Here is a 22,120-nt window from a genome sequence, read left to right on the forward strand (position 1 = left end):
GTTGCTTGCCACCTCATCAGCACATTGCCGCCTGCTGTTTTGCAAACTTCTTCTCTTGCTGGTTAGTAGTGTTCCATCTCAGGACAAACAGATCTCTTAGCCTCAGCTTAAGGCAACTGAAATATTAAAACACACACATGCTGACTTCCATTGCAACTCTGAAAATATATGATTGCACAGATTGTACAATAATATATTGTACATATATTATATCACACAACCAACAGTTTATTTATGGCATAACAGACCCACGGCCATCTCCCTTGAGGGCCCAACCTCCTACTTGTCTTTTGTCATGGGCTGCTCCTTGTCTGTCGCTGGGAGCTCTAGCTCTTCCTCTGAAAAGGTGTCTTCCAGTGGTGGCATGACAGTCTCCAAAAAACCATAAAATGGGGTATAAAGACAGGACATATATACACTACAAACACCTAAAGTTTCTCCCATTGGAATACTTTCACGTAAAAAATGTCAGAGGTGGCTTAGAGAGGAGTTGACAAAAAAAATGAACATTGAAATTGAAGCACGAGCAATAGATTCTTGCTTTTAACTTCTTTCTTCCTGGCAGAAGAACACATCGAATATCCCATTGCTCAAACTAAATGTCTCAGCTAATAGTACATATGGCAAAAACACCAACTGGTGTGTAAGAAAGAACATCTCAAAGCTGCTCCGTGCTCTTTGAACTCATTCACTAACCAGAACACACCAGCCCGTAGGAGTTTTGGTCTATAATATGTTTTTGTCTCCTAAACATGTATGTTTACTTTTAAGGTGTTAGATAAAGGGCTGTGAAGCTGTAAAGAATGCTGGCTCTGTAAACTGAAAGAACATGTGCAGGCATAGTCAGGGATAGCCCGAGCTGGTGCTTTTTAAATGGTTGGTTAATATTTATCTAGAGGATATGAACAGTTTGAATAATCATACATTTTTTAGCTCGGAACTTCCCTCTCGGTTAACAAACCACAGGAAGTGACCTACGAGCTTCTTCAAGGAGTCTGCAACAGAAATACTTTGAAGGTTATCATCCTAAAAGAGGTTTTGCTTTGTTTAACGTCTGTCTGGTCTTGTCGGGTTAAGAAACGAAAATGGCAGGTGTGAGTAGCTGCATGAAGTATACTATGTTCATCTTCAACTTCATCTTTTGGGTAAGTCTGAGGTTTTGGAAATGATTATTACATGAATCAAAGCTAATTCTGGTGACACTGAAGCAGTAGCTTAATAATCAATGTGATATTTTGTGGAAGTGGAGTGAGATTCCAATGGTAAGACTCCCCAAACTGGGTTTAATCAGTAATTTGCATTTCAGCCACTTTAAAACCACTTAAAACAATGTGTCCAAAACTGGCTTAAATCCCAGGGGTTTGATATAGAAAACGAGAGTGTTGGGAGGAAAAAGGCTACATTTCAGTGATGCTAACAACACCCAAAGCCATCCAGCCATCAGTAACCTTTCAGGAGGAGTGATAGAATCACCTCTCCTTCTGATGGGTGCGTATTTTTCTATATCAGGATCAGGGTTTAGTTTTCTGAAGCCACAATTAAAAGACTAATTTTAACACAGGGTTGGGAATGGTCTGGGTCAGGCCTGAGTGTTGGACACAGATCCCTGACAACTGTGTGCACAGCATCATTTTGTACGACGTCTTGTTCTCCATTCAGCTTGGGATTTGTACAGAGAAGCCTGTTACAGTATAAATGTTGCCTTTGCTGGATTGTAGCAATTATACACCTTATATGGGCATAAATGTTATAAATATGTATGGTAATAATCACCAGGGAATAATTTAGAAACTATTTAGTTGAGAAATTGTTGAGATTATGTGTGGGATTATTTAAAAACTGAAAATGTATTTCTTTGATTAAAAGCTTGCCTCCTAGTGCATTCATGGGCTCTTACCAAATTAGACTGTGTTGTACGTGTGCAGGTGGGTGTGTTGAATTTCCAGCAAATACTTGGCTATAGGGAAGTATAGAAAAGTAATAAATAAATAAGTTAAAATATTTGCTCTCTGACTACCTTCCTATCCATTCCCAAGCTCCCTTTCTGCTTGGATGTTATCCTTTTATAATTCTCCCCCTATACTCCACGATCATTTCCCTTTCAACAAGAATCTAAATTTGCCACACTATATTGAAATGTTTGGTAAATCATTTACGTTTTCCCACTTTGCCTCATTTTGAGGATCGATTATTATAAGGCAGCAGAATGTGGCAGCTTTTAGTGAGGAAATGTAGGTCGCCTGGTATAAATAATTGATTCTGCTGAAATTCTTGGAGAATTTGTTTTTGAGGTAAAAGGGTACTATTACAGAACCTATCTGTGGCCTCTTGTTAGTTTGAAAATAGATTTGTTAAATTTGTATCTGTAAGGGATTCTAATGCCAGAGAGCTTGCTTAGTAAATATAGCTTCAGTGGTTCATTTGAAACAATGGCACAAGCATTTTCAGGGCTGGCTGCACCATTAGGCAGAGGGAAGTGATCGCCTCAGGCGACAGATGCTGGCTGGTGTGGTGGGGGCCACAGTGGCAGCCCCCTGGGTGTTCCCTTTGTGAGAGGACAGAGCTGTGTGCTCCAGGTATTCTGCCCTGAACCCCTATGCTAGACTACTTCTCACCTATAAGGTGGAGGACGCTGTCTCCTCACTAGCATGAAAGTAAGATTCTGCAGCCCATCCAGTTTGCTTCTGTAGATGGAATGTGGGGGTGGGGAGGGGCACCATCTTGTCCTTCGGCCCAACCAGCAAAACATTTTGGGCAGGCCCTCAGTATTTTATCCCAAGTTTAGGTCAGTCTGGATACAGCCAATCCAAATTCCAAACTTACTATTTGCATGGAAGCAAACCCAGATTTGTCCCAGTGAACAAGGAGCTGAAGCTAACTCTGGCTCTCCAATTGATGTTCCTGGATGACACACATGTTTCTAATTCCATGTTTGTCTTACTCATATATTACCTTCTTAGGAGTAAACGTAAACACAGAAAGACACACACACACACACACACACACACACACACACCTGTGTGTCATAGCCCCTCATGCTCAATACTTGATTTCCAAGTTGTTTGTCTCATCTTTTTCAAGGAATTTTACTGAGGAAATGCAATTGGATGGTGTGTTTGGCTTATTCATGTGGTTTGTTGATCCTGGGTGACCACATGAATGGGAGCCTCCAGAGCTAGTGCTGTGCTGCAAATTTCTGCCACATTTCCCCCAACTATTATTATTCAATATGCTTTTGTGGGGGGAATGTTCAAAGGAATGGGGCAGGGAATCCAGAGATTCTCATTTGTGGAGTTTGGGGTTATTGTGCTTAGCTTAACGTTCAATCGCCCCTCCAGCAGCCAGCAGCCTCCCCAGCTTCCTGCATTTCAAATAAAGCCCAGAAGAAGATGTCATGAGGTAACTCCTCCCTCTCAGGGCATTTGCAGATCAAGAAGCACAGGAACACAGGAACACCCTTGGTTGCTTCACAATGATAAGGAAAGCTTTCCCTCACATTTGTCACCGGGCTTGCAGGGAAGGTGTAGTATTAAAAGCATCTGCTTTAAAGATGAGATGTATCCACAGCTATCCCTCAGAAATTGAATGATAAGCAGATCCTGAGGAAGATGCTGAACTCTGAAGAATGACAACTAGAGCTAAGCCAAAATGAGTCAGCACTGCTGGTCATTCCAACAGTGGGCCTTCTTTGTAGTGGCACCCACCAACTGGAAAAGCCGTCCTCATGTAGTTCAGCAGGCAGAAAATGTGATCTCTTTTAAACGCCTCCTGAAAACACACTTGTTCACCCAGGCTTTCTCTGGGCTGTAATTCAATTAATTATGCCACTTCATTTTAGTGTTTCTTTCTTACTTACTTACTGTATTTGGAAATGTTTTTAATGCTGTATTTTAATATTGTGAATCGCTGAGAGATTTTACTATATTCAGTGGTATATAAATGCCGCAAATAAATAAATAAAATTTATCAGAAGACATTTTCTGAGATAAGTTCAGAGATGTTTTTTTTCTCACCTTCCTAGAAATAGAAGGCCACTTTACAGAATTGCCTTCCATTTTTCTTCTCCCCCTGTCCCCACATTTCTTTGATAGTGACTGAGCTACAATGAGGGATGTACACATTGTGTAAAATCCTTTCCATCTGCTTTTCATGGATTGTCAGGCACCTTTCATTCCCTCATCTGTTCATTGGCAGAATCAGATCTTTTTTCAATGTCCTGAACTTGCATTTGTGTGCACTTTTATAAATTTGCACTTGCACAAAATTTGCACTTGTGAAAATGTGCAAATCCCTGCCAAATGCACAAATCCCCCAATGTGCAATTCTCCCCCAAATGCACATTTTCATACTTTAGCCTATGGGGGAAATGTTCAATTTTGGCTGGCATTTTTTCATTTTATGTATTTTTCTATGAATAAATTTGCATACAATTCTGGAAAGTAAAAAAATATATATCTGCAAGTCCAAGGAATCCATGCAACTTGGGAAAAACTGGTCCGCTGAGGAACCCAAACTCATGTGAGTTGTGTTGTGGACTTTTCCAACATTCTTAGCTACAACCACTGCTAAAGATGAGCCCTATCTCAAAGAAACTGTTGGCAAAGTTCTTCTCTCCCAGGAAAAAATCATTAAAAGGCCCCTTCATTTCCTCTGCCTACAAACAGGGTCGAGCATTTCAAGAGGCCACTTGCACACAGCATATTTGACATCCATTTTGTATGATCCTCAGGGAGCAAATCTGATTCACAAAAGATTAGCCAAATATAGGAATGTATATAACCAGTCACCAAACTTGTTTAGAGAGAGCATCACTTGTCTAAACCTTGCATTTTGCCCTAAATCTTCAGTTTTGACTTCTCTTTGATTTGGCAACATTATCCTTCAGTCTTCTCAACAAGTTAAGAGTTTGGGGCATTGTTATTTAAGCTCTCTTTTAAGCTCTCTGTTATTTAAGCTCTCTTTTTTAAGCTCATATTTCTTACATAAGCTTTCCCTTCTCCCTCCATAACCTTTCAAAATCCATCCAGCGAACTGTATGAAAACTCTCCCAGATCTTCATAATGTTTTGTTCATCAGTCTTCTTGTCTCTCAGTGTAAACCTATTGTCTATGTTCTATTCTGTTTGTGGGGGAATATGGGTTTGTGGGATGAGTAAGGGCTCACTGCAGACCAGTTGGCCAGGGCCCACCAAAACCTGGAGCCAGCTCTGAATCTCTCAGAAGCACCACTACACTCACACACTGAGAGGGAGGTCCCTCCTCCTTGCCTTAGCCTCCTAATCTCTCTTGAAATCTGCCATGCAAAAAGAGAACACAGTCATTCTATTATGCTGCTGGGCAATTTACCAGTATTTTAAATAAAGGCAGCCCCACCTGCTTTCATACCATGTGACGAGGAAGCAGGCATGGTGTTCTTTAGAATGGAACATGATCAAAGGTATGGCTGTATCACTCCAGCAATTGCACTGATCAGGGCTTCTGGCTGGCCTGCATTTTACCAGCCCAGAAATCATAACCATGCATCCCCCTATGTCTTGTGCCATGAAAGAAGCAAAGTCATCTCTCCAGACATTACTCTCAAAGTAAAATAATTCTTCTAGAAAATTATTATTATTATTATTATTATTATTATTATTATTATTATTATTATACCACCCCATAGCCAATGCTCTCTGGGCAGTTTACAAAACACTAAACATTAAAACCGATATGCAAAATTTTAAACCATAAAAGTATAAAAACAGATTAGATAATATCATTTAAAACAACTATTCTGGGTCAGTTAAAACTCAACACATGCTGCTAAATGCCTGGGAGAAGAGAAAAGTCTTGACCAACATTGCCAAAAAGATAACAATGTTGGCACCAGGTGAGCCTCGTCGGGGAGATCGTTCCATAATTGGGGGCCACCACTGAAAAGGCCCTCTCCCTTGCTGCTATCCTCCAAGCTTCCTTTGTAGTAGGCACCCAGAGGAGGACCTTAGATGTTGAACGTAGTGTACGGGTATAGAATACATCAATTAAATATACATTTTGTACATTTATTTTATAAAGCCTTTGTGCTTTAGCGGAGGGGTGGAGAAACAGTTTATCTGTGGAGGGTCTTATTTTGTAGGAGGTAACCTGTCAGGGGCTGCATGCTGGTGGAGTGTGGGGCCAAACCAATAGTGGGCAGGGTCAGAGCCTAAAATGGATGGGGTTGTTCTCTTCTCTTTGTGCCACCTCTTAATCTCTCTTTCTCCCCCCCCCCCATGTGTGTGTGAGTGACATGAAGAACAAAGCTTCAGTTGACTCTGCAACTACATGCCTCCATACTGCTGAGGTAGTAGCATCCATGCAATGGAGGCTGGTGGCTCCATTTTTCGCAGGGCTCTTCCATATCCTCCCCATCCATTGGGCTTCCATGTGAGGGCCAGATCACTCCTGTCGGAGGTCTGATGTTGATTGCTTGTAGAGGGCTTTTGAAATTAGGTCAAGAGCTAATACAAAGTATGACTGTATTATTGTCACCATATTGCAGATGGCCAGCAAAGGCTGGGAGGGAGGGAGAAAGTGAGCAAGACTGGCTTGCCCTAAGTCAACTATTGAGTAGATGGCTGAGGCAAGATTTGGACCAGGAACATCATGTTCCTACTTCGCAGCAGGCTTTCTTAGCAGTGATGTTCATCACTGGAAGGCTACAAGCTAAGTTGCCACTGCATCCATAGTGAAAGGCATAGCAAAATGGAGGCATGGAGGCTGATAGCTCCTATTTCAGTGGGGCTGCAAATACATGATGGGCTTCTTTCTGGACCAGCCAGAACAGTAAAGGACCTATCTATAGTGCTAAACCCTATCCCCAAACTAGGTTGGATAGCACCTTGGATAGCTCCTTTAGAGCTGGTTCTGAATGAAACACAGGATGGATTCACAGCCCCACTGAAATTGGAGCTGCCAGCCACCGCTGCATGGAGGCTGCCACTTCAGCATTATGGAGGCATGTAGTTGTAGAGTCAATAGAAGCAGGCTGCTGCCATGGCCCTTGCCTGTGTTGGGAGTTCCAAGCCTTTTGAAAGAGACAGGCCTGCACTGCATTGAAGTTGCAGCCTCTGTGCCTCTGTCACCACCTGGCGATACGAAGGCATTGGGTCTCTCTTGTCTGCACAGTCGTGCACAGCGGCGCAAACTGATACTCCCCTAGCAAGCTGACATGCAAGCTGCCCCTCTGGCGCGTTCCACTTCACCAGCTTGCCATGTCGCTTCTGCAATTGCAAGACCGAGTTCGGAAAGACATCTTTTCTTCACCATGCAAGGCAGACCATGTTTGCATGCTGTACTTCAGTGGGTTAAAGCACCATGGAAATATAGGCACGTCTCTGGCAGGAAGCCGAAGGTGAGTGGGCAGGCTAGTGGAGCAATGCCGGGGGATGGGAATGGGGCATTTGGCACAACATTTCCTGGCCAGGAACCATAAGGGTTATCTACCCTAGGAAACGCTTGTGTGCTTGCAGCACTCCTATTCTCATGATAAGGACCACTGCTGGAGCAATCATTGCAAGCAGCCAGAGGCTTTTGTCCAGCTCTCTACTGTATGTTGAATAGTGGGTGATCCATCTGTTATTGGCGGGTGGGCAATGTAGTGGAAGGGAAGAAGTGCACTGGCAATTTGCACTCATGCATGTGCTCCAAGTACGCTTTTCCAAAACTAGGTCACCAGATCTTGTTGGACTACAACTCAACTTTCCCCTAACCATTAGCTGTGCTGGTTAAGGAGATGGGAGTTGAAGTCCAACAACGTCTGGACTTCCCAAACCCAAGTTTGGGAAAGTGTCTTTGGGAAACATGAGGCATTTATTGTGCAATCATCATTTCCTACTCACCATTCTTCATGGGTTCGTTAGAGGACATTGTGACACTCCAGTTTGACTTCTGTTTTTAAACAGCACCTTGTGTGTTTTTAAAGCAAGAAAAAAATCAGTATTATTTGTGAGAATGGGGGGGGGAAGCTTTCTCTGTGGAAAAAAAAGCTTTTTCTGTTATTTCTCTGTGGGGGGAAAATGCTTTCTCTGCTATACCACAGTGCCACCTAGAGGTTGTGTAGTGGAAGAGCAGGAGAGGAAACACTCTTCATCTAGTACTCGGATCTCAATTCTGTGGCAGATTAACGGCCTTATGTAGAAAAGCTCTGTATTTTGCCAGGGTCATATACCAGCAAATAGGGATGTTCCTGCTAAATGGGGACATTGGGAGCATGTGGTATTACTAGGGATATTAGAGAAACCCAGGTTGGAGCTCGAGTCAAGCAGTTATCCTCCTGCTCAGTTCCCCATACCCCAGTCTGTGGAGCTCTGCACAGGCCTGATTTGGCACATGCTTACCCGTGAGCCACCATTTTGCGAAAATCACAGGTAAGTTTTTTTTTTATGTAAACTGCCATTTTGTGCAAAAAGGCAAATTATGTAAAAAGCTTACCCATGTTTTTTGGCAAAATGGTGGCTTGCAGGTAAACAGGGTGCCATGAGCTCTTGCTGGACATCTGCTGGGCCATCTGGTAGTTCATTCCACATGCCCGCCAGGGTCAGGCAACCAGCAGGAGTCTAGTGAGCAGCACACGGGGTGGGCCAGGAGAGTTTGTCCATCCCTACGTAGGTATTACAATGCCATCTGTATGCAAGTGTATGAAGCCTTACAAATAATTGTAATAATCTTGCCAGCATCTCTTGCAAAGTGGTTCTTTCGTAATCCATTTTAGGCTGCTGATCAATGCCTTTTCCTAACCAGGTATGTGGATGCATTATTCTGGGAGTCTCCATATGGCTGCGTTTAAGCGTCTCCGATGTCGTAAGTATGCTTTCCTATTATTATTATTATTATTATTATTATTATTATTATTATTATTATTGATCTCAAAATATACACTAGGCTCACGCACATACATTAACAAGGTAAGTACATTTTCCAGGAAACAGATTTGCCCATTTTAAGTTTAGAAATCTAATTTTAGATATCGTAATTTATTCCCAACCCTATCTGGATCAAGGCACATGCTTTCTCCCATGTGTTGGGCTTCTGTGTGCTTTGAAAGTGGTGATAAAACCTCCTTTGTTTTATAGCATGAGCTTTCTCTTGGCTGAATCCCAAAATCAATTTCATCTAAAATAAATGTGCTGAAAAATCTAAGCACAATCAACCATATACATTAATTTGGAAGCGAGTGCTGCCATGTCCACCGGGGCTTACTCCCATATATGTGTGTATAGGGTTGCAGGCTTAAGTCCTTAAAGTTAAATTAAATATTTACTTAAACTGTATTATTTGAATGCAATTTTGAGGGGAACAAAACTGTGCTGAAGTTTTGTTTGTTCCCATTTGTTCCCATATTGTTCCCATTCATGTAAATGGGAACAATATACAACCTGGGGCTTGTCTAAATGCCCTATATACCCCATAGTGGCTGTGTAGTGGCGCTGCATTGTTTACATGGCACAGCCACCAACTTGCAGCCACAGCGGGGTTTTACCTTTGAAACTGCGCTTTCTTGTGGTGTCCTTTTACTGTAGTTTCCCCATTTGCTTCGATGCCACCTTGTTGTTTCTCCTGTCTGTCTGTCAGTGGTGGCTTTGGCTCGGGGGCATCCATAAGAGAGGTTCCCAGTGTAGGGTAATGTAGAGCATTGGGTGGGTGGGTGGGACTTGACAAGTGGGATAGCCACCTAATAGCCTGCACTCCCTCCTGCTGTCTACAGTCAGTGATGCTGTGGGGTTTTGTGGGGAAGCAGCTGCAAAGCAGTGTTGTATAGACACCACCATGATTCCCATTTGAATTAAAGTGGACAATTATTATGCAGTAAAAATGCAGGATGTCCACATACATTTTCAGCCAAATCCTGAACTGTGCTTGCAGCTCCACCTGTCGTGGCACATGAGCCATGTTCTCCTGTATCACTCCACCTGCTAAGATTTCTGTTTCCCTAGGTTTTAATGTAGCTTCTTTAAAACAAAACCAAAACACTTCAAATAGTTTAGATTTTTATTTTTTTACTTTTTTGCTGTCTAGCTCAGGGGTGAAAAATGTCAAGGCCTGAGTCCCAGTCTTGCCTTCCTGGGGTCCATGGCCCCTTTCCTACCCTCCACCCCCTTTTCCCCAACCACTGATCATTTCGTGATTTCCCAGCTTTCGTGTGTGTTTGTTTTTACCTATTCTAAAAGGTTAAAATGCCACTCCCAAGGCTTAGTTACCTGCAATAAGAGCTTTAAGTTAAATACGCTGATACTTTTTGATATCTTTTACCTCGACCCTTTTGTTTTCCGTCCCACCCATTTTGCTTTAGGCTCCACCCCCTTTTGCCTTCAGCCATGCCCAGCACTGGAATGTGGCCCCCAAGAGCTTCTCTGAAATGGAATTCAGCCCTCAGGCTGAAAGAGGTTCCACACTCCTCATTGAGTTTGAATGGACTGTTGGTGCTTCAGTTCCCATGCCTTGTGTCTTATTTTCCATTTTTATGGCACTTGTATCATTTCTCACCAGTCTGTAAGCCACATAGGAAACATACATTTATGTTAAACTTTTGAGGTATCAATTATGCAAAGAAACAAAATAGGCATCATCTTACTGCTTGCCGGGAACTTGTGCTGTCTTGTATTTTATAGCATTGCATCCATACTAAGGGATCCTGCTTCTATTGAGCCCTATTTGCACAATGTAACTGTGAATACGAACATGTGGATGGAAGGGAGCAGGAGCAAGCCCACTGGTGCCACTTGTAATGGGAAAACACGAGGTTAAAAATTCCAGGATCCCTGGTATTAGATACTCAGGCATTCTGTTCTTAAATAGCCCTGGTTTGGCCCAAATCTTGTAGGTCAGGTGCATTTGAAGACTCAAGACAGAATGTTCCCTTATGTGGAATACATACTGTGTGAGCCCTCATACAGTTTAAAGATCAACAAAACAAAATATCCCTTATCAAGATACATATAGTCCATCTAAACAGCCTCTAATACAATGTTGTCTTGTTCTACTACTTAAAGCATTACCCCCACTAATATTCCTCAAGTCTTCTCTTCTTCCCCAAAAGCTTCTTTCGTATAATGCTTTATATTTTTTTATTTATTGTTTTATTTATTGCATTTATATACAGCCCCATAGCTGAAGCTCTCTGGGCAGTTTACAAAAGACTTATAGCCTTATAAGTCCTTATAACCCCCCCTTACATATACTAAATAAAGTTGCAAGGCCCAAGAGAAATCCCTTCATGCTCCCAACTGCTATTCATTCAAAGAAAATCTGAATCAATTATGTGCAGGTCTAACTCTATGCATGTAGGTTCTCTCCTTCTGGTTATACATCCAGTTGTACACAAAGAAGGCCAGTTTACAAAATTACAGGGTGCCGACCGGATTTATATAATTACCCTCATTGGTGCAGCTTGTCGTGATGTCCGAACCTGGCTGGGCTGGTTAATAAACCACCCAGCAACCCTAAAACAGGCCATGTGATAGGTTTGACCATCACACCAAGCCATGTGGGTGAGGGATAATGTGAATCCAGCAGGCACACGCTTGGCACATGCAGGATGGTTAATGGGCTACCATGGATTATTAACTACCCTCATGTGGTGTGAACAAGGTCGATGTGTGGAGTTCAGGGTCACTGTCAGCATCAAGCATATCCCTGCTCTCCACTCTCCATGTGTTCATATCTGTCATTTGAACAGGGCTTTGATGTTGATAGAACTGTAGCTTGTATTGCCACTTCCCTGTCCTGCCCGTGTCCCTTCTTCACCTGAGTCTGAGTAATATATTGTAGAGCACAATTGCCCTGTCCTCAATTGCTACAATAGTGCAATGTCTTTAAGTATTGTGCAAGACAAATGCAATGCCACAACTCATGACATTGCACTAGTGCAAAAGCTCTTTTCACTGATCCAATCCACAACAGAGTAGTGGACTGAGTTGCTGGTGGCCTTTCAGTTGTTGTTGTTGTTGTTGTTGTTGTTGTTGTTGTTGTTTTTACAGAATATCCCTTTCTCTGTTGACTGTTTTGCTGAATGTGTATCTCTGTCTTCACAGGATATCAGTGATAGCAGCGCGTTTACCAGTATATACATCCTCATTGCTGTGGGCTCCATCATAATGGTGCTTGGTTTTCTGGGTTGCTGTGGTGCCATGAAGGAAAGCCAGTGCATGCTCCTCCTGGTAGAGTTTCCATATTAAAACTTTGTACTTTCCAAACCAATGTTCAGAGTGATGAAACCACATATTGCCAACTTGGGCCAGATCTACAAAGGCAACATATAACACTTTGAAAATGGTTTGAAAACAGTATATGGAATGTGGGCATCATCAGATGCGCATTTTATTGCACACTCGTTGCTGGGCACTCATTGATTTTCACGGGTCCCTCTCACAACGTCGTCTGCCTCCTGCACACCCCTTCTAGCCTTCTTTGCATGACAAAAAAAGCACCCCAGTAAGTCTGATTTACTTTTTGAGACGGAACTTGCTGCTATCCCCTGCTGTGTACAGGAGAAGCAGTGCAATGAAAACATCCCACTGAATGGGCCACATGCAAGTTGTTTACTTCCTCTTTTGAAAGAGGAAGTAATGAAGGACAAACGTGTGAGTGGAGAAGCGATGGTAAGGAAATGCAATTTTCCCGCATGTGATGATGCCCTGTGTGATGGGTCCCAAAAGTTGTCAATGCTGTTATAAACCATTATAAATCAGTAGTGTAGATCCTGCCTTGATTTGTTGGTGACTTGGGACATTATTTCCAGTGAAATGTTTGAAGAAGTCCCAAAACAAGAGGCAGCAATTTTCTTAACGACTGATGGGAACTTTTTGATAAATGAAGAAAACATGTGCAACAAACTTCTTGAGTTGCTGTCTTTTTGAGTCACTTCAGAATTTTTCTTTTCCTATGCAGCATTTAGATTTCCCATAATAGCATTACTTGGAGACAATTTATAATGTCATGAAGTAAGGTCACATGCTAAGCTGAGCTTATAGCCAGTAATGTTTAAAGTAAATACCTGCTTAATTTAAAGGTTTTTTTTTAATTGCAAATTGCCTGTCAAAGGGAACAGAGCACAGAGTTACAGTAGGATTCAAATATTTCAAACACCATTCTGTGCACAACCTCAAAGTGTTAAAGGAAAGAAGAGAAATGGGGCATTTCCCCAACTCTGTTTTTAAATGTTAATGTGTAGAGACAAGAGTTGGATCTAACCATCACATGAGTGGAAGTCTGCTCATGCAATGCAAATTCCCTGTCCTCTCCTCCCCACTGTAGCCCTCCTCATGTGCCCTGAATGTGCCACAGATGGGCAGATTTGGGGCACATGAGGGTTTCAGTGAGGACCAGTCAGAACTCCAAAGGAGCTATCCACACTTTGGATTGTTCCTTTAGAGCTCTGACTGGTTCTGAATGAAACCTGGAACAGATTCAGTGGACCACTCTTTCTTACCTTGCACGGAAAGCTGCATCTGCCAAGATTCCATCCTTTTCACAACTACCGAAGATTTACGAAAGAAGGATCCCTGCCTTCCTTTGAATTTAGTAACTCTGGAATGGAAAAAAAAGGTGCTTTTCAAATGTAAATCTGAATTGCAGTCATGAAAATAACTGTTGATGCTGAAATTAATAGTAATATATTTTACCCCCTTCTCAGAGGATTATTTTCTCTCTCCTTTTCTCTCATCAGTTTTTCATTGGACTACTAGCAATCCTGCTTCTTCAAATTGTAGCAGGTGTTTACGGAGGTGTGCATAAATCTCAGGTACTGCATTCTTCAGGTCATGTTTGCTGAATGTTATGGAAGTTACATCAAATATGCTGATTTATCTTACATTCTTTTCCAGATGCAAGATGTCCTGAACAAGACCCTGAATGAGACGTCTAAGTTGTTACAAACTGTTACAACCACCAATAAAGAAGCACTTGAGAATTTTCACAAGTTTGAGATTAAGGCAAATGAACATTTTACTTACATTTCAAATTTACTTTTGTTTCAAAAGCTCAGAATGAACAACCATGTTGGGGGGCGGGAATCCTCCCCATTTCCTCAATTTAGAAAAGGAAATATTGGCACAGTTTTCTATGTGCTTTACAAATACGACCCCAAAATTCTCTGCCAAGAATGCTGAATTGACAGTCTTAATACGTTGACAGAAATGAACCACAGATTTGTTATCCTATTCCCCCACCTCACCCCTGCCTGCCCAACAGGCTTTTCTGGACCACATATTTTTGGGTCTGTCTTTGCAACATTTGAGGACAAATCCTATAGACTCTTGCTGGTCTTTTATTTTGTTCTTTTAAAGGTGTTCAAAAGCTGAAGCTCTTTTGTTTTGGCAGGTACTTTGGAAACCTCTAGAGCAGAGTTCCCCAACCTGGTGCTCTCCAATGTGTTGGATTACAACTCCCAACATCCTCAGTCAGCATGGATACTTTTTCCTTTAAAAAAAAAATTCTTCCACTGTCAGTGGGTGTAGGAGGAATATTTAAACCTCCCCTCCTAGAATGCAGTGATCCTGATCCAAGTCAGGATTGAGCATGCTGACACTAAATTAAAAAAAAAAAAAGTAAGTAAGGAAAAAGACAAGCGTCAGCTACACACGATGTGATGAGTGTAATATGTAGTTTGGCCCTAAGCAAGTGTTGTGCTGGGGCTTCAGAAATCCCATCCCATCCTATTTTCAACCAAGCCCAGCCAAAAGCACAGAGTTGGGGAGCCTTGAGCATCTGGTTTGTTGGGGCAGGGATCCATGTTGTTCCTAGCCAAACTACTTCATGGTGCCTGACATAAAAGATAAACTGCCTTATCATATTAGAAACCTGAATGTAGCAAATACTAGCCCTGCACAACCTTAAGCCATAGACTTCATCTGCAGTGAACTAAAAATAAGGTTTGGTCACCCAACAAAGCTAGCCAGTATTACACCTCTGACTGCAAGTAACTCTGTGGAAATCCAAATTAAAATGGTCAGAATCTGTGTGAATCTTAAGACTAGCCCTTAACTCAGAGTTAGGAACAACAGATCAATTTGTCTTCTTAATAAGAACCTTAGAGAAGAAATTCCTAGACTAATAAGCACCTGCTGAGGTGGCTTTAATACACACACAAACACAGTCTCTCCGAGAGCTTATGTCAAGCATCTGTTTTAGCTTATGGTGCGGATGATTGTTCAGCTTCTTATTTATGTGGCACCTGAAACATCTCAATTCTGCTTTTCATTGAAAACAAGCGAGGGGACTTTCTATCCAATGGAAATGTGAACAATCGGTCTTAGAATGCCAACTTTATTTAGTTCAACGGTTTGTGTCAGTGCTCATCCCTTCTGCTTGAAATGAAAACTGCATAGCACAAAATGGATAGGAATACCCTCAACTTGAGAGAAAAGCAAGGTCCTAACTACACATTACTCTAATGCTGCAATTAGCAGTGATGTTGTGGAGCATGATCACTTATTAATTGCCTCAAAAGAGGAAATGCATCACTAAAAAAGAGGACAGTGATAGGCATTTTAAAAAAAAAAAACTGAATATGCTATTTATATGTATGGCTGCAAATTTAGAAATAATTATTATATGATAATGTGGAAGACATTATCAGGTGACTGCTGTCAATGTGCTAATTGGCAATTTATGGTGGATTTTACCTCAGGTGCTCACTGCTGCTGGACAACAGTTCTTATGGGTCATTATCTATAAACTGGAATTGGACAGGGCAGCTCTTCAAATAAAATATGCCTTCAAATAGAGGACTGTCACCCAGTAGCCCGTGAAACAGAGGACTGGCTTCTGTAGAAGAGGACACATGGCTACCCTAAATTGGGTGTTAAAAATTTAAATACCAGGTGCATGCAGTGGGAGGGGTTATTGCAATTGCCCCCTCTATGTGTGAGAAGGTTTAAGCTCTTCCTCCCAAGTTACGATTTTGGTAAACATTGCCTCCCCAGGAACATGCACCCACGTGTTGCAGTCAAGTGTAAAAAACACACACCTCCCAATGGGTTTTCTTTTCTTCTAAGCCTGACTGCAGCATTGGTGGTGGTGGGTTACATCTGTATCAGAGTCTATTGACTCTAGAGCTAAATCAAGAGGCAGTATTATGATATGTAAATAAAATCTAAATGTTTCCAAGAAGAAAAACCAGAATAGATACCATGAAATTCTCTACAAATATTTTGTTTATATCTTCTGTGCCTATTTTAGGTCCTTTTGGTGGGGTGGTGATTCCATTCTGGGTTTGAGTCAGAGCCAGAGGGAACTCTAAAGGAGTTAGTCAAGGCACTCATAATTGTTTGAAGATAAAGATCAGAACCTTGGATAGCTCCTCTTGGGTTCTGGCTGGTTCTGACTAAAACCCAGAACAGATTTATAGCCCCATCAAAATCAGAGCCACCAACCTCCACTGCTTGATAAATAAAGCTACAAGCTAAAGTCACTTACATTCCTCAACAAAATATAGGAAATATGAAGCAGAAAACTTAGGAAATGATTACATTTAAACCGTTTAATGTAATGATTGCTTCTCCCACACCCTGAAATATTTAAGGATACAATCCTATGCATGTTTAAAAGTCCTACAACACCCAGCATGCCCCAGTCAGCTTGCTATATGTAATTAGTTTCTCCACGCTATAGAGAAAACTCAGGCTTTTCAGTTGTGTAGAGAGCTTCCATGGATCAGCAACCTCTCTTCTTCAGGAAGTCACCCTTCATGAGCAAGTGATGACGGAAATGTGTGAGGAGGGGCCAACTCTCCCTCCTCATGCATCGAGTGTAAACAGAATGCCTGAGCAAGGCTTTTCTCTCCCATTCTTCCTCCTTCTAGAAATTTGGCCCTTGGGGTAAAATGGGACTAGACGATCTAAAACAAATCCGCTTTGGTAACCTAAATAAAAAAACACATAATATCTTTGGATCACACAAACCTCACAAAGTGATACTTAATATTCCAAAGCAATTACCTTTTTAGAGGATTCCTGTTTATAGGTTGAATTTAGATCTTCTCCCATGCTGATTTTTCTTTTTATGAATATCAGTTAACTACAACAGTGTATGGAATAGTCATTCAAGTTGGGAAGTGTTGTTATTGGAGGGTTCCCCCCCCGGTTTCCTCCCCCCCCCATATGTATCCTTCTTTACAGTATTTGCTTTTTAAAAAATTAAGTCCTCCAAGATGTTCAAAATCTTGGCAAACTCCATTTTTCATTTTAGTAAACTTTCATGGTCACATTTTTGATTTTATCCTCTCTTCCAGAACAAATGTTGTGGTTTGTTTAATGGAGTGTCAGACTGGGGACAAAATCTTAACACATATGATGGCTGTGTATGTGACAAGGAAGACCAAAAGTCAAATGACTGTGCAGGCAATCGGTATAAGGAGGTAAGAAGAATAGTATTATAATATATTTCATATTTCCCACAGAGAGGTTATTGAACAAGCCATTGCTTCAATAGTCATGGTGTCATGGCAAATTACATATGGATACAGGTTTGATCTATTTCCTTTTCCAAATTCTTGTCAATTTGTCTCATCCAAAAGTGGGAGCTCATATTAATTTTGAGAAGTGTGGCAAAAAAGGGTGTTCTGAGGTAATGTTATAAAAAATACAGTATAAATTTATAAACAAAACATCATTAGGGTACAAAAAAATATTTGGTTAGCGATTTAACGGTGAAAAGGTTGATTTAGACACCCCCTGGCGTCTAAACAACTACATTGGCCCTTTCTACACCATATGGGTGTAGAGAGAGGGAGGATCACACGATATTCTGATTGTGAGATCCTCCCCTTATGTGCACAATATCCCAGGAGGAAGGGGGGATGTCACACCTGCCATTTTTTTTTTAACTGAAGATGAGCGCACGTGCGCTCCAACTACAGGTAAGATTTTTTTTAAAAAAAAAAACACCCGGTCCTGCTCCACCTTACAACCCTGATGGGCATGGAGCACCTGAAGAGCCCCATGCCCAGTGCCCATTTCCCACCTCCTCACATTTACTCGCAAGGAGGTGGGATGATGCCGGGATGGGCACCAACACACCTCCCGTGGTCTGAGGTTGTTCCTGAGACTGCAGGAAGTATCTGGTTTCCCCAGGGATTATTTATCCCTGAAAAAACCTGTGCTCATCCCCACTTGCCCCCGGGAGTCCCTGTGCGTCATTTGGATGAACAGGAACTCGGCCATGACCAATTTGGAAATTTCGGGCTGGTGTAGAAACGGCCATTGTTGCTGCATTCGGACGTCACTTTAGTCCATGATGCTTCTCTGCACTCAGCAAATATTTGTCACGTGGCTGCAGAAGGGGTTCCCAAGTTTTAGAGCATTCCTATTCAGTGTTCATGTTAGAAAATTATGAATTACTAATAACCAATTTATTACTTGTATTAATGATGTCTTTTTCTGTTTTGGGGGGGTTGTTTTGTTTTTATCTTTCAGCCTTGTGGTGCAATAATAATCAAATTCTTCAAGGAAAATATGGCCATAGTTATGGGAATTGCATTTGGATTGGCATTTATTGAGGTACATATGAACTTTTCTTGTCACTTGCCTTTCACCCTTTCTCCAAGGCACATAGGGTGGAAGTAGAGATGTTTAAATTTTCTGAAATTCATCCCGCATGTGTTTTGTGGGTTGTGCTCAGTGTTGTTCATTCTGGCATTCGTTCACAGAGGGATTAGATTTCCCCCCTCCATTATGCAGAAAAATACGCAAATAATTCCATAAGGAAGTTCGCAACTTGTCTCTACCAGCAAGCTTGATGACTGAGCAACGATTCTTCTAACCTGGGTCTCACTGGTGGTCCACTCTATCTGCTGCACCATTTCTATTCTTCAATTGTTAGCTAATAAGTAGACCACTATTAGATTAGATCACATCATATTTTTTGAATTTTCGTCCCATCTATTCCAAGAAATGTGTGGGACTTTTGTTATTGTTCTGGGTAATGCACTATATGGTGCTCTGCACAGGAAAGAGGTGACAGTCAAGCGTACAAAGCCATTGGAGGCTGATGGCTCTGATTTTGGTGGGGCTGTGAATCCATTCTGGATTTCAGTCAGAATCAGCCAGAACACTAAAGGAGCTATCCAAGCTGCTGAACCTAGTTTGGGAATAGGGTTCAGCACACTGGAGTTCTGGCTTGTTCTAACTGAAACACAGAATGGATTCACAGCCCCACTGAAATTGGAACCATTAAGCAGCTGTCATTTGAATAATTGTTAATAAATTTAATCTGAACATGGAAGCAGCTGTAAAGGTCTATTAATAGGAAAGAATAACAAATATTGAGTGAATGATCCAACAACAAATCATGGACTAACTGTGTGATAATTAACAATGTGGGAAATTTGCAGGCTGTGAGATGCAGAATTGCAGGACTGGCCATCAGCTTCACTCCTGGGGTTGTGTTAATAAGTTTGTAATTGAAGCTGATCCTGAGTGGACCTTTTATCCCTATTAGAGCTAAATCAAAACGTGTGTGTGTGTGTGTGTGTGTGTGTGTGTGTGTGTGTGTGTGTTTAAAAGAAAGTGTGAATTTCATGGCTTTTAAAAGTTTCTATTTTTACATTTATATATTATTTCTTTAGGGCACAATTCTATGCATGCTTAGACAGAAAAAAAAATCCCTACAACTCCCAGCATTCCCCAGGAGGCATGGCTGACTGGGGAATGCTGGGAGTTGTAGGACTTTCTCCATCTAAACACAGATAGGATTACACACTTAGAGGATTTTTAAATTGTTGTTCAGGGTTGATTATCCTCCCCAGGTGGTTTAGAGTAAAACATTACAATAAGATCACAAAACAAATCAAAATATTAAAACCTAATAAGATAACATAGAAAAAAACAAAGGCACATAAATCTATAAACCTACCAACAGATAAAGCAGTTACAGCACCACAAATCATGTTTGTTGAATCGCTTTGTTCTCTGAGATGAAATTCAGCCCTTGGGCAGAAAGAGGATCTGATTTAAATGCATATGACCCTAAATTTAAGCCCTGGTATCCATTGCCTGTGGCAGAGCTCTCAGTGAGATCTTGGGGAGCCAATCAAAGTAGAAAGTACTAGGCTAAATGGACAAATGTTCTGACTCAATATACAGCTGTTTCATAGGTTCATATCAAGCAAATGTATCAAGCAAATGTATCACAGCACACACTGTTTCTGCCCTCCACCCCACTTTGAGTCACTAGTCAATCCCAATCACTTGCATCCATTCAGTCCTCAGCATGACAGAAACCTGGGACGGATCTACACTACTGCTTTTAAAGTGCTTTAAAGCGCTTTATAACAGTTTTGACAATTGTTTGGGCCCAGGACACACTGCATATACAGTTTTCAAAACGTTTTCAAAGTGCTTTAAAGCGCTTTAAAAGCAGTAGTGTAGATCCCCCCCTGCACCCATCAAGTCTTTTCTAAAGTATATTTTGGAAGAACACATCCTATTCCATAACTTGGCTGTACTGGTTTTCAGGCAGTCTCTCTCAGCATTTCCCAGGCATCTGACAACACGTCTCCATGTTTATAACAGTTACACAAAGGTTTAAGAAACTCAAATTATTTTCTAAAAAGTTATATATTCATGGCTCATTTTTGCAAACAGTTTCAGTCTGAGAGCTCTAGCTTTGACAGGAAAGTATGAAAACCCCTTTCAAACTGCTGAGAAAGTACACCACAGATAGCGACGAGAACCCCATAGAAGGAGATGTCTTCTTCCATTAAACAATCCATCTCTTAGAATAAAATTAAGTTTCCCATAGTGTGGTATATATGGGTTTAATTAAAATCCCACTTTTTGAGAGTCATGCTTCTAAAAATTACTTTGGAAACGGTCTTCAGCGTAGCGGATTTCATCTGCATGTAAATCCAAGAAGTTTGCAAACAAAATGTTCTTGCTGTGCATCGACCGTATGTGGAGGATTTCTCAAACTGCCAAATAATACCATAAACATATTTCTTTTCCAGGTTCTTGGTATGGTGTTTTCAATGATCCTTTACTGCCAAATCCAGGGAAAATGACACCACGGAAGTGTCAGAAGTATGTCACCAGCCAAATGAGAAACCTTTGTAGATTGAGAGATTGATGTTTGGTTTGGCACCCTACAATAAATGCCAGAAACAGCTGTGATGATAACAGGCGAAGCATCGATGGATAAAGATTCTTCACGAGTTATGAAATTAAAAAATCTGTTTAAAATTAGAGGAACTAATGATCTGTAGCTGATTTTTTTTTAATGCAACACATACCTTTTGTGTATTCTTTTTGTCACCTTTTTTATGTGAAGTTTATGTCTCAACAAAATACAGCATTTAACTTGCTGCATATTGTGCTGATACAGTACAGTGTTCTCCAGACTTCTGATAAATGTGGTATAGCGTTTCTCCCCTCTGAATTAAAATTGGATGCACACTCCATCATTACAACTGGAAAAGTTTACTTTATGTATTTTTAAAGTATAATTACCCATTCAATGAGGAACATGCTCTCTTTCTCTCTCTGACACACACACATACTTCTGCATTTCACAGATCTGGCTGCACCTTCTGAAGCATGCAGTGGAGGCTGGTGTCCTTGGATAGCTCTTTTAGAGTTCTGGCTGTTTCTGTCGGAAACTCGGAGTGGATTCACTGCCCCACTGATATTGGAGTCACCAACCTCCACTAGGAGCATGTCTCCTCTGATGGTACATAATTCTCCTCTGATGGTACATAAATCTTTTAAACACCAGGAATGGCTGAAATATCCAGTCAAGCTTGATGCAACCAAATTATCTGTCCCACCAGAGGCAGGCTTGGGAGGCTAGACCATGAATCGTGTAAAGCAGCCTTCCCCAACCTGCCGCCCTCCAGATATGCTAGACTACAACTCCCATCATCCCTCAGCCTGCATGAACTGGCTAGAATTGATAGAAGTTGTAGTCCAAAACATCTGTAGGGTACCAGGTTGGGGAAGGCTGGTGTAAAGAAAAAAAAGGACAGCCTCCTCTATGAATGGATACTTTAAACTCATGGGAGCTTCACATTATTTACAGCACAATCTTACACATGTCCACTCAAAAGTAAGGCCTTATGGGAGCTTTCCCTCTGGAAAGTAGGTATGGGATTGCATCCTTAATTCATTTTC

General features: G+C 41.4%; 1 protein-coding gene across 1 annotated transcript; it reads left to right on the forward strand.

The window, feature by feature from the left end:
* Positions 1 to 1,004: 1,004 nt before the first annotated feature.
* Positions 1,005 to 21,160, forward strand: TSPAN8 (tetraspanin 8). The gene is made up of 8 exons (XM_063134995.1): positions 1,005 to 1,145; positions 8,760 to 8,819; positions 12,050 to 12,175; positions 13,684 to 13,758; positions 13,841 to 13,948; positions 17,248 to 17,373; positions 18,431 to 18,514; positions 20,962 to 21,160. The coding sequence occupies exons 1-8, from the start codon at positions 1,086 to 1,088 to the stop codon at positions 21,013 to 21,015; spliced, it is 693 nt and encodes a 230-aa protein (XP_062991065.1). The 5' UTR covers positions 1,005 to 1,085; the 3' UTR covers positions 21,016 to 21,160.
* Positions 21,161 to 22,120: the final 960 nt, after the last annotated feature.

This window comes from Elgaria multicarinata, chromosome 9 (assembly GCF_023053635.1).
Source record: "Elgaria multicarinata webbii isolate HBS135686 ecotype San Diego chromosome 9, rElgMul1.1.pri, whole genome shotgun sequence".
NCBI lineage: Eukaryota > Metazoa > Chordata > Lepidosauria > Squamata > Anguidae > Elgaria > Elgaria multicarinata.

Excerpts from the sequence above, each read along its gene's own strand:
- TSPAN8 (XM_063134995.1), top strand. The coding sequence starts at position 1,086 with ATGGCAGGTGTGAGTAGCTGCATGAAGTATACTATGTTCATCTTCAAC. Across the intron at positions 17,374-18,430 it reads CAGGCAATCGGTATAAGGAG|CCTTGTGGTGCAATAATAAT; the intron begins GTAAGAAGAATA and ends TTTATCTTTCAG. Across the intron at positions 18,515-20,961 it reads TTGGATTGGCATTTATTGAG|GTTCTTGGTATGGTGTTTTC; the intron begins GTACATATGAAC and ends TTTCTTTTCCAG.